This window comes from Polypterus senegalus, chromosome 1 (genome assembly GCF_016835505.1).
Source record: "Polypterus senegalus isolate Bchr_013 chromosome 1, ASM1683550v1, whole genome shotgun sequence".
Lineage (NCBI taxonomy): Eukaryota > Metazoa > Chordata > Cladistia > Polypteriformes > Polypteridae > Polypterus > Polypterus senegalus.
Genome location: NC_053154.1, coordinates 205,076,690 through 205,093,823, shown reverse-complemented (window position 1 = coordinate 205,093,823; position 17,134 = coordinate 205,076,690). Strand labels below are relative to the sequence as shown.

Genomic DNA, 17,134 nt, shown 5'->3' with positions numbered 1-17,134 from the left:
TTTATCAGAAACCTCAGCTGGGTGAGATAAAAGGGAACGTGATAAAAGAGAAGGAAGGGCCCATGAGGATGAGGACTTGAAGGAGCAAAGAGCAAAGGAATGGCTGAAGAAAGGATCGTGTACAGTGATTTGGCCACATAATACCAGAGGGCAGCAGCAGGAGGACACTTCCCGATCATATGGAGAAAGGTACCAGAGAGATACAAGAGGGGAGAGATATCAAAGGATATCTAGGTTGTAAACTCATAAGGTATCTACTCTGGGAGTAGTATATAATCAAAGGACAAATTAAAATTGACTGTACTGATGGTTAGGCTTTTTGGAACAATTTCTGATGTTTTGAAATATGGTAACAAATATAAACATAAAGGGCACGGTCTCTGCAGAGCAGTGTGAGCTAACAGGTAAGACACATTTTTTCAATTTTTACTAAGCCAGTTATGTCATTTGTATCTACACCACAGTGGACCTGAGGAAAACAGGATAAGAGATTCCAGATCACCACTTGGGATGAAACTGAGTTTAATACTTAATATGTCTATAAATATGTTAACATGTTTATATGTTTTAGTAATTAATGTGTTCATTATGACAAAGACTAATCAGCAGATAAATCTTACATTGAACAAATGTCACATTTTTATATCACTAACACAAAAAACATCACTTTGACAGCATTACACTTAAACAGTGTTAAAAGGACTTCATCCTAATATGTTGTTCACCAGTAAAGTGAGACTATATTTCTGCTCCAAAATTGAGGTAGTAAATGAAAAACTCAAAAGTCATATATGATATGCAAGAACTGCCTGCCTGGCATCCTGATTAGCTATTATGGAGATAGCCAATTATTTCATCACATGAGAACAGATACTCATAATAAATTATTTTCTGCTTTATTTTGATGTATAACATTGTAATATGTTGTAATTGTAATAACATGCATTTTAAACTGCAGTGTTCTCTCTAGCGTCTTTTAGCCGGGTGCTCTGCCCGGCTAATTTAGTTGAGCGCCCAGCTGTTGCCTCTGGCTGGCAACAAATGATGGCTGATATGTGATTGGTTAAATGATTTAATATGAAAATACATGCCTGGAAGTAGCACAACCATCGGAAAAGCTATGAAAGGAAGCGGACAGACTATTTGGAATTATTTAATAATTATTCATGGACAAAATATAATTAGCATCAGTTTGTGATTCAGATATTTTTACTTATGAATATGCTAAGCACAGTCCTTGACCAACGAATATTTACCTTATATGGGCAGGCACTCAATTACGTGGGAGGCGTGATGATGCAAGACGCAACTCCGCCTCCCACGGCCATCGAGCTGCAGTCTATTACAGTATATGGACGAAAATAGGTTCCAGTTATGACCATTACGCGTAGAATTTCGAAATGAAACCTGCCCAACTTTTGTAAGTAAGCTGTAAGGAATGAGCCTGCCAAATTTCAGCCTTCTACTCACACGGGAAGTTGGAGAATTAGTGATTAATGAGTCAGTGAGTGAGTGAGTGAGGGCTTTGCCTTTTATTAGTATATATATCTATAATAATAAAAGGCAAAGCCCTCCCTCCCTCCCTCCCTCACTCACTCACTCACTCACTCATCACTAATTCTCCAACTTCCCGTGTGGGTGGAAGGCTGAAATTTGGCAGGTTCATTCCTTACAGCTTCCTTACAAAAGTTGGGCAGGTTTTATATCGAAATTCTACGCGTAATGGTCATAACTGGAAGCTGTTTTTCTCCATTTACTGTAATGGAGATGAGCTTGAACGCCGTGGGGGCGGAGTTTCGTGTGACATCATCACGCCTCCCACGTAATCACGCAGTACGTAGAAAATCAGGAAGACCTCCAAAAAGCGCTGAAGAAAACATGCATTATATAATTGAGAAGGCAGCGAAACAATAAGAAGCGAGCGAGTGACATATACAACTATATTGATGAGTTCTGCTACTTCGGAAACAAAGCACGATGTAAACCTACACTTTAAATTAAGTTCATAGACAAGCTGCCGCTGGCGTTTGTAATTTAGTGCCTGCCCATATAAGGCCGTCCGTCAGCGGCAATCCAATAGCAAACTCCACTAAATATTCACGGGTTAAGGACTGTGCTTATGGAGAGGAAGATGAGATGGTCAGGGTGGTGTTTGACACAAACTCAGCGAAACTGCGAGAGAAAGTTTTAAGTGTCAGGACTAAGGTAACATTAAATACAGCCATGGACATCGCGAGATGGCACCAGCACAACTGGGAACTTCGCTGCATGTACACCGAGCGGCTCATGTGAACTGGCGCGTGCACAGATAAAAGGCAACAGTTCCAAAGAGCGCTGAACAAAAACCGAATTACACAATTGAAAAGGCAGCAAAAAATATGAAGCGTCTGATACATACAGGCATATTCATAAATGCTGCTACTGTGGAAACAAAGCACACGGTGGAAAAAGTCAATGTCCGCTAAAGGAAGACAGTGTAAAAAAACCCGTGCATGCAGTGTGTCAGGTCTCGGATAAAGAAGAAGACGAGCTGTTTATTGATGCAGTAAGAAACGAATCGATGAATGAAACCTGTCATCTTTACAGCGATTGACAAACACGGAATGTAACTTGAACACAACACATCCTACAAATACAAACCTGATTGAAAGAAATAATGATAATCAAATCCTTGATGACAGCAACACTCAGTAACACTCACAAAACAAATACTGTATATTGACAGTCATGTTACGTTATTTTTAAAATGTTCCCTTTTCTTTTTCATAACTTCTACTTCTCCACTGCGATACGCGGGTATATATTTAAATGTATATATAAACCCGATCTACAGTACATACTCTGCATAGACAAGCCACACGCTGTGGCTAATTGTAGAGTCTTAAGCCTCTAATGCGACATTGAGGTTCGATTCGAGAGGGATGCACTGAGTATGTCGCGCTATCCGATTCATTTTACCTTCGCATCTTCTTGGTTTGGGACGTATGAAAAAATATTCGGTTAACGCAGAATCATGTTACGTTATTTTTAAAATGTTTCCCTTTATTAGCACAAGCACAGCTGAGAAGCTTCGATGCATGTCCTCCATAACGCGTTAAAAATAGCGCATTTAATCACACTTTCAATTCCAAGCAAGCGGGAACTTTTGTCAATGCATGATTTCCTGGTACATCCATTACACTGATGCACACATCACAGCTACAAAAATGTTAGAGTCGGAATAAAGCGCGTTCCTACGACTGATCATTTCGACTTCCGAAAGCCTTGATAAAAGCATGGTTTTGTGCACACTGAAAAGCAAGCAAAATTAGATGCATTACAGAAAGCAGACTTTGTGGCTCTTACTGGGGATCATTGGACTTCCGTGACCGTTAGTAATTCTAATTACATCTAATTACAAAATGTTCAATGATCACACTGTTTTAGCCTAATGTACAAAATAATTTTGGCTAATGTTACTCAGAGTTTAAAGATTAAGTTGGTCAAATTACCTTTTATGTTTCTGACTTATTTTTTTAAGAAGAAAAACTGTACTTTATGTTGAAATTTTGGTTATTATTATTTAAAGACAATACTATTCTGAAAATCTACTTAAAGTACTTAAACTACCACTTTATTTTTAAGTCTGCCCAATTTTAACCAGGGATGATATTTTTGTTTCTGTTTTGAATTCAAATGCAGTTTAAAGGCTTTTTTTCAGAAATTAAAACAGCTTCAGTTTACAATATTCATGTACATGTCTATTATTTGATTCTGTAAGCCCACTAAAACACTTTTAAATTAAAAAAAACATTTGCGATTTGGGGCAAATTTCGTGTCGATTACATACGATTAATCCTCTAATTAATTGGATTAATTTTTTAATCGAGTCCCACCTAATATATATATATGTGGATATATATATATATATATATATTTGATATATATATATGTGTATATACAGTATATATGTAGATATGTATATGTGTATATACAGTATGTATATATGTGTGTGTGTGTATATATACAGTATGTATATATATGTATGTGTGTATATGTGTATATATATATATAACTGTGTATATATATGTGTATAGATGTATATATATATTTATATATATATATATGTTTGTATATGTGTCAGAGTGTGTGTGTGTGTGTGTATATATATATATATATATATATATATATATATATATGCCAGCAACACTCATGACAATGACAAAACAATTACATTGTCAATCATGTTACGTTATTATTAAAATGTTTCCTTTTCTTTTACTTCTCACTGCCAATCACAGGTATTTTGCTATATATATATATATATATATATATATATATATATATATATATATATATATATATATATATATATATATATATATATAGAGAGAGAGATATATATAAATATATACAGATATATATATATATATAAATATATATATATATATAAATAGATAGATATGACAACAACACTCAATATCAATGACAAAACAATTACATTAACAATCATCTTACGTTATTTTTAAAATGTTTGCTTTTCTTTTCATAACTTCTTTAACACACTACTTCTCCGCTGGCCTGGTATTTTAGTATATATATATATATATATATATATATATATATATATACAGTGGTGTGAAAAACTATTTGCCCCTTCCTGATTTCTTATTCTTTTGCATGTTTGTCACACAAAATGTTTCTGATCATCAAACACATTTAACCATTAGTCAAATATAACACAAGTAAACACAAAATGCAGTTTTTAAATGATGGTTTTTACTATTTAGGGAGAAAAAATCCAAACCTACATGGCCCTGTGTGAAAAAGTAATTGCCCCTTGTTAAAAATAACCCAACTGTGGTGTATCACACCTGAGTTCAATTTCCGTAGCCACCTCCAGGCATGATTACTGCCACACCTGTTTCAATCAAGAAATCACTTAAATAGGAGCTGCCTGACACAGAGAAGTAGACCAAAAGCACCTCAAAAGCTAGACATCATGCCAAGATCCAAAGAAATTCAGGAACAAATGAGAACAGAAGTAATTGAGATCTATCAGTCTGGTAAAGGTTATAAAGCCATTTCTAAAGCTTTGGGACTCCAGTGAACCACAGTGAGAGCCATTATCCACAAATGGCAAAAACATGGAACAGTGGTGAACCTTCCCAGGAGTGGCCGGCTGACCAAAATTACCCCAAGAGCGCAGAGACGACTCATCCGAGAGGTCACAAAAGACCCCAGGACAACGTCTAAAGAACTGCAGGCCTCACTTGCCTCAATTAAGGTCAGTGTTCACGACTCCACCATAAGAAAGAGACTGGGCAAAAACGGCCTGCATGGCAGATTTCCAAGACGCAAACCACTGTTAAGCAAAAAGAACATTGGGGCTCATCAATTTTGCTAAGAAACATCTCAATGATTGCCAAGACTTTTGGGAAAATACCTTGTGGACTGATGAGACAAAAGTTGAACTTTTTGGAAGGCAAATGTCCCGTTACATCTGGCGTAAAAGGAACACAGCATTTCAGAAAAAGAACATCATACCAACAGTAAAATATGGTGGTGGTAGTGTGATGGTCTGGGGTTGTTTTGCTGCATCAGTACCTGGAAGGCTTGCTGTGATAGATGGAACCAGGAATTCTACTGTCTACCAAAAAATCCTGAAGGAGAATGTCCGGCCATCTGTTCGTCAACTCAAGCTGAAGCGATCTTGGGTGCTGCCACAGGACAATGACCCAAAACACACCAGCAAATCCACCTCTGAATGGCTGAAGAAAAACAAAATGAAGACTTTGGAGTGGCCTAGTCAAAGTCCTGACCTGAATCAATTGAGATGCTATGGCATGACCTTAAAAAGGCGGTTCATGCTAGAAAACCCTCAAATAAAGCTGAATTACAACAATTCTGCAAAGATGAGTGGGCCAAAATTCCTCCAGAGCGCTGTAAAAGACTCATTGCAAGTTATCGCAAACGCTTGATTGCAGTTATTGCTGCTAAGGGTGGCCCAACCAGTTATTAGGTTCAGGGGCAATTACTTTTCACACAGGGCCATGTAAGTTTGGATTTTTTCTCCTAAATAATAAAACCATCATTTAAAAACTGCATTTTGTGTTTACTTGTGTTATATTTGACTAATGGTTAAATGTGTTTGATGATCAGAAACATTTTGTGTGACAAACATGCAAAAGAATAAGAAATCAGGAAGGGGCAAATAGTTTTCACACCACTGTATATATATATATATTATATATATATATATATATATATATAAAATATTTTCATGTCTCCTTGGGCGCAGTGCCTTAATCACCCACCGCAGGAAGCAATTGAGAACAATCGCACACACACGTGCAGGTACGACTTGCCCCAACTACCTCAAACTCCCCGCGGCCGTGCAATTGTGCGACACGGCCCTATGGATTTAACACTGGTAACCCTGCTATACCACATTCTTTTCAAACATTACTCCAAAAATGGTAGCCCTTCAATTTTAAAATATGAAGTAGCAGGCAACAATGGACAGTTGCGTCAAAAATGATCAGAAGTCAATCATACAAAGACTTCAGTCCAAAACAGATTTTACTAAAAATGGCAACATCAGAGCTCTATGAGTCATTTCCAAATTTAGCCAAACTAGCTCATATTGGGGTAGTGATCCCAGTGAGCAGAGCTGAATGTGTAAAAGGATCAAGACATGTTTGAGAAATCGCATGAATCAAAGTACGCTAAATAATCTCATGCTGATCTCCTTGAAAGGCCCAGATCCTGGGGACTTGATTATGGAAAAGCTGCAGACAACTGGGCCTCTAGGAAGAAAAGAAGAATAAGTATTTAACTGAAGACACCTTCTGCATATGCAAGTTGGCTTTGAAGAATATTTTTTAAATTTTTCTTTATTAGGTTTCCCATACTTTTTTTCATTGTTTTCACTTTTCTTCCCGAGACAATACTTGTGCCTCTTGGTTTATGTCATAACAATTGTTATTTAAAATTTTTTTTAGGTTTGCAGGATCTAGAATTGGATACTTCTTAAATTTAATAACAATATTCTGACACAAGTGTCAAACCTTAAAAAAGGAAGTCATATTGAGCAATCGAAAATAATTAATAATAATTAACTAATAAAAATAGTGAACATTTAATTTTCCCCACCACCAAATTTCCCTGTCCCTCCCTACCCGGCTACTTTTTTATGCCACCTGGCTGGAAAAAAATTCTGGGGAGAACACTGAACTGCTTGTTTTGGATTGTCAATGCAGTATTTTTTTATGATTGTGTCCTGTGGATCTCTCAGGATTCCCAAAGGAATACCATCCTCTGCATAGTTATATGTTAAATGTGTTTCTCAAGTTTAATAAGCCACAACTCTGTTTTTTGAAAATTTCTTTGATTTTTAATTCTCATACTTTCATTTTTTTTCAAATAAAATGGGATGAGGTCAAGGAAACTGTGTTGTCTATGGATTATGGAATAATTGGTAAAACAGAATCATGATTACTTGAAAGTGGTTATAAACCGTTAATAAAAGATCAACAAGATAGGAGAAGGAGACTTATGGCAACATATGTCAAAAATAATATTTAGGTGTAAAGGACTAACACAGGCAAAGAGAGCATATCAATTGTAAATCATTGTTGAGTAATTCAGAAATAAAAGGATAAGTGTCTGTGTGTCAATCTGGTTGCTGTGCCTCTGTCATTCCAAAAGATGGCACATCACAAACATTTTTAGCAATAACATGCATTGCATTTGTCATTCCCATAGATGATGCATCACAAACATTAACACTGCTTTTATGATTTCTATAACATATGCCATATAACAGAGAAATATGCATTGCATTTGTCATTCCAATAGATGCCACATCACAAACAATTGTACTAATAAAATGCATTATTATATGCATTACAAAATACATTCTAATAGTGATCTGCAAATGTTAAAAGCTGTGGTCTAAACTGATTACATAGATTTCAACCTGTCTTAGACAGGTAGCATAGCTAATTTATTCAATAAAGAGATATTTGTATGTTGTGACCATTGGCTTAAAATGTAAAGAAATTTTGTGGGGGTAGAAAATACTTATTAAACAAAGAAAGGAAAAACAAAAATATGGTTATTATAAAGAATAGACGTTGTTACTACAAGGACATTCTGCCTCAAAAATAAAATAACCTAAACCAATAAAATGAAAACATAAAAGCAACAGTTTAAATTGATTAATAAAAATGCTATTAAAGCATAAAATTAAAAAGATCACTTTACTGGAAAATTAAAAGTAGCAAAATAACTCGGACAGAAGAGGAATCCAGAAAACTGCAGCTAGCAATAAAAAAGCAATGGTTAAAAAAAAAATTAGCACAATTAAGTAACCTCTAAGGGGCTTCATCAGTATTTCATCCAAGTTTTTCAAAAAAAAAATGAATCATTGCCAGTAGATTTAACTTAAAGTAAAATTTCAAATTGTTTAAAAGTCAAAGACAAAGAGTACAGGGTCACTGGTGAAGTCCTTAAGGAATCTGTGATCTTATTTAAATTAATGCACTAATTTTGCTATACTTAGTAAACTTGTAAAATTGTTGATGCCAAAACTTTAAAATGACCCACAAAATATTCAAAAAAGGGAAACACTTAGATGTAAGCAAGTTCAAAGTATTACAGGCGCACAAAACAAGCACTAATTCTAAATACAAACATGATGGACCACAATGACTTAAAGAAAGCAATCTATAGCAATTATTTAACACTAGAATTACCAGAGCCTACGAAAAAACTCGTAGATCCATCCCACCTTAAAACGCTTCACACCTCTTCGTCACATCTTTTGTCTTCTAAATTTGTTTCTAAGCAGCAAACAGCAAGCAGCCTACTATCACATCCCACCGGGACACAGTTTTCTCAGCTCAAGTCTGTTTACCTGTGTGTCAGTTGCTTGGAGTTGTATAGAGTGAGAAGTCAAGCAAAATGACACCTTTTATAAATACTATATCGTTATTTGGAACACTTGCATTTCATGTGTGTTCCGTGTCTATATAGATCTATGTATATACATCGTTACAAAAGAAATGTTTTTCATGTTTTAGTTATAATTGACAAAATGTAGACATGAAGTTTATAATGTGTGAAGCCTGAAGTCCAAATATCAAAGAAACAGTTTCACAAAAAGTACAAATATAATAGAACAAGTGTGCTTTTATTCAAAAATATAACTACAGAAAAACAACCCGTGTTAGAATGTGATATTGACACGAATTTGCTAAGAGCGCTGTGGTGGCGCAACAGTATCAGCTTTTGACTGGTAGTCTGAACTTTATGGGTTCGATTCCAGATGTGTCCATTTTGAAAAGTGAGCTGCACATATTCTTACTATTTTAAAATAAAAACATACATTTGATTACAGTCTGTAACAGCCGGTGTAATTTATGATACTTGTAAAGGTTAGCTTTTTTTTTTATTCTGTTATTCTCTCAGCCGCGTTCACGATCCCAACTCAAACCCGCTGCATTTGACACTGCTGTTTTCTCAGACGCGCTATAACAGAGGCAAACTCAAATCATGATGACTGTTCTTCATCGGATCAAGAATGCACTTTTGCCATCGCTGTACTTTGCAGATGTACATGGGAAGCACTGCACTATGCTGTAGGAAGTAAATAAATAAAGGTAATAACATTAGATCTGGCTCTTACATACAAAGGACGGTGCATGCGCCCAAAACATTGACATTTATATGTGACTTACATAAAAGCCAGATCTAATGTTATTTACCTTGAGTTATTTACTTACATGACGCTGGTTCTACATCGGATCAAGAATGCACTTTTGCCATCGCTGTACTTTGTATATGTACATGGGAAGCTCTGTACTTGTGACTTTACGTTGTAGGAAGTAAGTAAATAAATAATATCTATATAGCAATAACAGTAATTTTATTATTATATAGCAGCTCCCCTGTCTGCCTATCATATAGTGCCTTTCCTTGCTATCTATCTATATATCAATCTACTTAGCTGTTTTTTTATATATCGATTATAGAGTGCCCTATGGGGTGCCAAACTTGCAATTACAATGATTTTCAGAATATATAAAGTTATTCCTGAATATATAAAGTCACAGTTAGAATATATAAAGTCACTCCCAAAAATGTAAATTCAAAGCCTGATTATATAAAGTCAGCGTCAGAATATATAAAGTCATTACCAAATATATAAAGTCAGTGTCGGAATATATAACCTCATTCCTGAATATATAAATTTAAAGTCAGATTATATTGATATTGATTGAAATGACTCAGGCAAATTTTTAGTAAACTCAATGAGTTCCTACTACAAAGTAATGAACCAAGTTAACAAAAACATCTTCAGAAAAATAAAAAAAAAACCCACTGTTCAGTTAATTTATTCAAAAAGATGTAAATGCCTGGCATTTTGAACACTATATTTATTTATTCTTTTTGTATGGGTGCATTTTTGGACGAACCTCACAAGCCCGATCGACTCCGAGTGCCTTACTATATAGATAGACAGGGAGTTCAGGCATGCAGAACGGCAAAGTTAAAAACAAAAAAAAAAAAAAAAATTCTCCCCAGAGGGGAATCAAACTCAGGTCTCTGAGGTACAGCAAGTCTGCTGCGCTCTGTGAGGAAATCTAACCGGTACGCCACGGAAGCTGTTGTGACATTCTTGAACCTTTTGTGAAAGTGTTTATTTGACCTTTGGCCTTCAGGCGTCACACATTTTATAGTTTATGCCTACATTTTGTAACATTTATTACTAAAATATGAAAAAGTTTCTGTTTTAACAATGTGTTTACACAGATTACTGTAGAAGCGGAACACACATGAAATGAGTGTATTCCAAATAATGATCTATTATTTCCACTCTAAAACTCCACTTCACTCCCAGATAATCAATCAAGGCATTAGCTGGTAGAAGTTTGTGCACGTTCTAAGTCGGTGGGGGGATGGAATAGCTGGCTGCTTGCAGCTTGTGTTTATCAGCACATTTAGATGAACAAAAGACGCTGGCGGAGAGGTGAGAACGGTTTTAAGAAGTGATTTAAGGTGGGACGGATCTACAAGTTTTTTCGTAGGCTCTGGTAATTCTAGTGTTAAGGGTTTGCGTTAATTTAATATTTTCATCTTCTAGCAAAGCCCAGAAGAGTACCAGGTGGGATTTTGTTTAACTCAGAGACACAACAGTTATTTAAGTTTTGCAAAGAGGATTGACTAAGTAAACTAAAGGGCATGTCTCATTCTGACTAGCTACAGGAGTTACATGCTATACTCCATTCTAATCTAGTTCTTCAACATTTTCAAAAGTATCAATCAAGCTGATCCAGCAACATTTTTTCATTTAAATATTGAATTACATACAGAAGCATTCCAGTGGTAATACATAGCAATGCATTCAAGAGAGAAAGCACTTCTACACTCAAAGGTTTGTTAGCCATGCAGCTGCAGCAGAAATGGATGAGAGGCTATGGACAAGCAAATGATATTGATGGATAGGATAGACTCCTCTGGTTTGTGAGAAGTGTTTATATTATCTCAGAAATCAACAGACAAACAGAAATTATACAATTAACATTGTCCATTGTCACCAGTCAATCAATAAAATGTTAAATTTGAAAGAAATAACATTGCTGCACTGTTGCCTTACAATTCTAGACTCCTTGGTTCAAACTCTGACTTAGACACTGTCTGATGGTAGCTTGCATTTCTTGTGATGGCTTCCAAGTACTCCAATTTCCTCCCATATACCACAGAAATTCCTGTTAAGTTGACTAGTCTTTTTAAAGATTGTTCTGTAAAAGTGCCCTGACGATACCTATCTTGTACATGATGTTGCAATGATTGGCACTTGCCTATGCACCAGCTGGACTAAGCACATTAAATAACTGATTAATTGATTGATGGATGAATACAATATTTCTTACATAACAGCCATAGTCATAGCATACACTGTAGATGAGATTAAAAAGGACACAACACCATAATTGAACACTAACAAAATTTTACTAAAAAAATAAAAAAAAATAAAAATAATTTTGTATGAAAGCATCTTGATTGGTTTTAATCCGCCCAGAAGAACTATATAATTTTGGTTGAATGAAAGACTGAAGTAAACTTTGTAATCAAGTACATATGTACTTTACACATTAGAGGAATTCAAAAGAAAATAATAAATATATTAAAGTTCATTAATTTACCTTTGGTCCACCAAGATATCCAGAACATTCTCTGCTAGCCAGATGTTTTTTAGGGACACATCACCACCTAAATTAGCATACAAAGTTAAAATGTGCAACAGCATATTATAGTCAAATAATAATACTCTAGTAATTATTGTTAGCAATCAGACCAAAAAGAAGTGAACATATTCACCTGCTATTTGTTTCATTAAAGTCATGCACACCCCATCAGCTCCTATTACTGTACTTTTCACCAGCTCCCTCACAAGCCAAACCATCTGAAAGGAGAACACTAATAGTTGAAACAACAAGGCTGGCAAACAGATTTACAAAAGGTACAGTACAGCATGACTGCTGATTCTTATCTGGTTACATAATATGCTCTGGCAAACAATACAGTACATTAGACTGCACATGAATTAAGTTGTTGTCTCCTTGTTGCAAAGCTAACAGACATTGAGATTCTGTCCTACTTGCCTGGACCAAGACAGTGATACAATTTTTTTTTTGTTTTACTAGATAAGGACCACTCTAGCTACTTCTAAATACCTGTGAACGACACGTGTCCTGCAGCCTCAGGAATTTTTCCATAAGAATCTGGTTTATCTTCATTAACACAATGTTCATACCATCTCTGTTGATCAGTGTTAAGTCCCTGTAACACTGGATAACAAAAGATAATAAGAAAAATCTAACAAGAAAAACCACAGAGGCACTAATAAATGAATATAACAAAAAAGTTAATTATTATATTAAAAATGCTCAGATGTTTCAAAAAGTATCTTAACAAATTACATTTACTAATGATTTAAGATTGTTAAGCATTAGAACTCCAATCATTTAGCATCTCTTATCAATTCTGTTTTGCTTCATAGTACTTTTGCACACTGACTTCATTAAGCAATCAGGGGACCCGACATAAGCTTGAAAATACCGTTAGGTCCATAAGCATGTGGACAGTGACACAATTTTTATAATTCTGGCTCTGTACGCCACCACAATGGATTTGAAAAAAGCAATCAAGTCTGAAACCCATGGCCATCTCCAAGTGCTGGGATTCCACCCTAGTTGTTTACTGTAGCTGTCTGAAGTTGTTGTTTGTTTATTGGACTTTCTGCCATGAGCTTTGTCTTCAGTAAGTGAAATCCAAGTCTAATTGGATTGAGGTCAGGTGATTGACTTGGCCATTGAAGACTATTCCTCTTGTTTGCATTGAAAAGCAGTTGGTTTGCCTTTGCATTATGTTTTGGCTCATTGTTCATTTGTACTGTGAGGTATCATCCTATTAGTTTTGCAGCATTTGGCTGAGTCTGAGCAGACAAAATAGCCCTATACAATTCAGACCAGCAGTCATATCATCAATAAACACTAGTTACTGACTTCATTTGCAACCAAACCTGATCAAGCCCTAAAACTGCTTCCACCATGTTTCACAGATGATGTGGTATTCATTGGATCATGAGCCATTTCTTCTCTTCTCCATGTTCTTCTTTCTAACATTCTGGTATATATTGATCTTAGTTTCCTTTGCCCAAAGAAAATTGTTCCAGAACTAGACAGGTTTTTAAAAAAATGTTTTCTGGCAATTTAACAGTACAGTTGTCTTCTGTGGTTTTCCAGGCCTTCTGGTGTTGCTGAATTCACCAGTGTGTTCCTTGGGTTGATTTGACCACTCCATGTTTCTGCTGTCTTTCTGAAGATTTTATTTTATTTTCTCGATCTAATGATGGACTGCTTTTATTTGCATGAACATCACTTTGGACCTTATATTGAGAGTTCACAGCAACAGCTGTATGCAAATTTCATGCTTGGAATCAATTCTAGACCTTTTGCTTAATAGTTAATGAAATAATGAGGGAACTGCTGATACCCTGCTAGGGAACATTTTGTCAGTTACCTGTCCAAATACTTCTGATCCCATGGAAATTTTTTGGGGGGTGTTAGGGGGAGTTTCAGGGTTGGGCTATGCAGAAAAATGTCTGGCATCCCTAAATGGTTCACACAATATTTCTAGTAAACCCTTTAAATTAAAGTCGAAAGTCTACATTTCAATCACATAAATGTTTGCTTTATTTCAAATTCATTGTAGTGGAGTAAAAAGCCAAAAAAATGAAAATTGAATCACTGTCCAAATACTTATGGACCTGACTGTATGTGCTACCAGTAAAATACATTCATGCCAATCTTTAAAAACAAATGTTTTGTTTTAGAAGCAGATTGCCAGGTTTGAAATACCACCAGTCATACAACTCAGATAAGTATATTTTATTTAAATATAAGGTGTTAAAATCTGGGATGTGCTGCTCCTGTAAAAAGGGCTTACCAAATATTTTGAGGATAAAAAAATTAACTAATGGAAAGTCATACCCTTTGTGATTGAGCAGATTCTGTAAGAAGTAGGGTGAAGAGCCCGAGACAAACCTCCTCATGCTGCTGGGCACCTTTGCACACCTGACATGTGAAAAATAAAAGGTGAAATGAACAAGAAGAATACATATCCTTATTGAAGGTACCCATTAATAGACCTAAATTACTGTCTATCATTTGAAAAATAAGGAAAAATGTTACAGGCTTGAGAGAGAGATTTGAAAATAATAGAAACTTCCTCAAAAAATGTAAAAGGTAAAAAACTCAACAGTTAAAGAAGTGTTTCATGTCCCTGACTAGTTAAACAAATATTTAAACACTCAAATTTATTATTGTTAATTTTAGCATAATTGCACACTTAGTGACAACCGTATTACTGACACCAAACTAACAGCAAATTTGTCCTTCTTTTACCTAAGCAACCTTTTCCTTGTAAAATACTTAGTGAGTTGCAAATTGTTACTGACATACTGTCTGTAGATTCATACTTAGTACATAGTACATACATAGTACTCGGACCTTTTAACTTTCTGCTTACTTCATGGTGTTGAAATTTAATTTTAAATAAATAAATTTGCCATTTTTGCCAATCAATCTACAATTAATAACCCGATGATATTGTGAAAACATGCTTTCAGAAGGGTTTGCAAATGTATTAATAGTCAGAAACTGTAACCTTTCATTCAAATAAGTATTTAGACTCCTAATTCAGTACTCTGTATGAGCCCCTTTGGCAACAATTACAGCTTTGAATGTTTAACACTCTAGACGAGAACAGGCCATTCAGCCCAACAAAGCTCGCCAGTCCTATCCACTTATTTCTTCCAAGAAAACATCATGTCCCTAACGTTTTAGTCTACCACACTATTGGTAGCTTATTCCAAATGACTATCGTTCTTTGTGTAAAGAAAAACTTCTTAATGTTTGTGCGAAATTTACCCTTAACAAGTTTCCAACTGTGTCCCCATGTTCTTGATGAACTCATTTTAAAATAACAGTCTTGATCCACTGTACTAACTCCCTTCATAATTTTAAACACTTCAATCATGTCACCTCTTAATCTTATTTTGCTTAAACTGTAAAGGCTCAGCTCTTTTAATCTTTTCTTATAATTCAACCCCTGTAGCCCTGGAATCAGCCTAGTCATTCTTCTCTGGACCTTTTCTAGTGCTGCTATGTCCTTTATGTAGCCTGGAGACCAAAACTGCACACAGTACTCAAGATAACTCCTCACCAGTACATTATAAAGGTTGAGCATAACCCCCTTGGACTTGTACTCCACACATTGTGCTATATATCCTAACATTCTGTTAGCCATCTTAATGGCTTCTGAACACTGTCGGGAAGTCGATAGCTTAGAGTCCACTATGACTCCTAAATCCTTTTCATAAGGTGTACTCTCGATTTTCCGACCACCCATTGTGTATTCAAACCCAACATTTTTACTTCCTATGTGTAATAATTTATATTTACTGACATTAAATTTCATCTGCCACAAATCTGCCCAATTCTGTATGCTATCCAAGTCCTTCTGTAGTGATTTAACGGATTCCAAATTATCTGCTAATCCACCTATCTTAGGTATCATCTGCAAACTTAACTAGCTTGTTACTTATATTCCTATCTAAATCATTTATATATATATATATATTAAAAATAGCAGCGGCCCTAGCACTGACCCCTGTGGAACACCACTCTTAACATCGGCCAGTTCTGATGAGGTTCCTCGCACCATCACCCACTGCTTCCTGTGTCTGAGCCAATTCTGTACCCATCTAAAAATATCACCCTGAACTCGCACTTCTTTTAATTTGATGCCCAACCTTTCATGTGGCACCTTATCAAATGCTTTCTGAAAGTCCAGATAAATAATATCATAAGTTCCACTTTGATCGTATCCTTTCGTTGCCTCTCATAGAATTCCAGCATGTTAGGAAAACACAACCTCCCTCTTCTGAACCCATGCTGACTATTCAGAATAACACCTGTCCTTGCCAGATGTTGCTCAATCTTATCCTTAATAATTCCTTCCATTAATTTTCCTGTGATGCATATTAAGCTTACTGGCCTATAGTTGCTTAGATCTGCCCTGTCACCCTTTTTATATAATGGGATGGTATTTGTAATTTTCCAGTCCTTCGGACTCTCTCCAGTGTGCAGTGACTTCCTAAAAATGTGGGTCAAGGGTTTATATATGTACTCACTTGCCTCCTTAAGAACACAAGGATAAATATTATCTGGTCCTGGTGATTTGTTTGATTTCATCTTATTTAATCTGAGCAGCACTTCTCCCTCTACAATTTCCAAATCCCTCAGTACCTTCTTTGTAGTCGCGTTTACCTGGTTTTTGTTTTTTTTACGTTTCGGGGTAAGTTGTCTTGGCTGTATGCTTCGGGTCACTGTTGTGCTGAAAAGAGCCTGTCTGAGGTTGCATGTACTCTGGAGGTTTTCTTCAAAGACCTCTTTGAATTTGGCTGTAATCATTCTTCCCTCAATTCTGACCAGTCTTTCTGTCCCTGCCGAATGAGAAGCACCCCCACTACATAATGCTTTATCACAGGGATGTAGTAGGCAGGTGATGGGCAGTGTCTGGT

The 17,134-nt window shown here is 35.8% G+C and overlaps 1 protein-coding gene across 1 annotated transcript in view; it reads right to left on the bottom strand.

Moving 5' to 3' along the window:
- ints3 (integrator complex subunit 3) overlaps window positions 1–17,134 on the bottom strand; it is a 165,526-nt gene that overhangs the window by 111,491 nt on the left and 36,901 nt on the right. The window contains exons 3-6 of the mRNA XM_039767729.1: window positions 14,541–14,624; window positions 12,723–12,836; window positions 12,367–12,451; window positions 12,192–12,258 (exon numbers count right to left, since the gene is read on the bottom strand). Coding sequence (XP_039623663.1) covers window positions 12,192–12,258; window positions 12,367–12,451; window positions 12,723–12,836; window positions 14,541–14,624 — 350 coding nt within the window. The remainder of the gene's footprint in view (window positions 1–12,191; window positions 12,259–12,366; window positions 12,452–12,722; window positions 12,837–14,540; window positions 14,625–17,134) is intronic.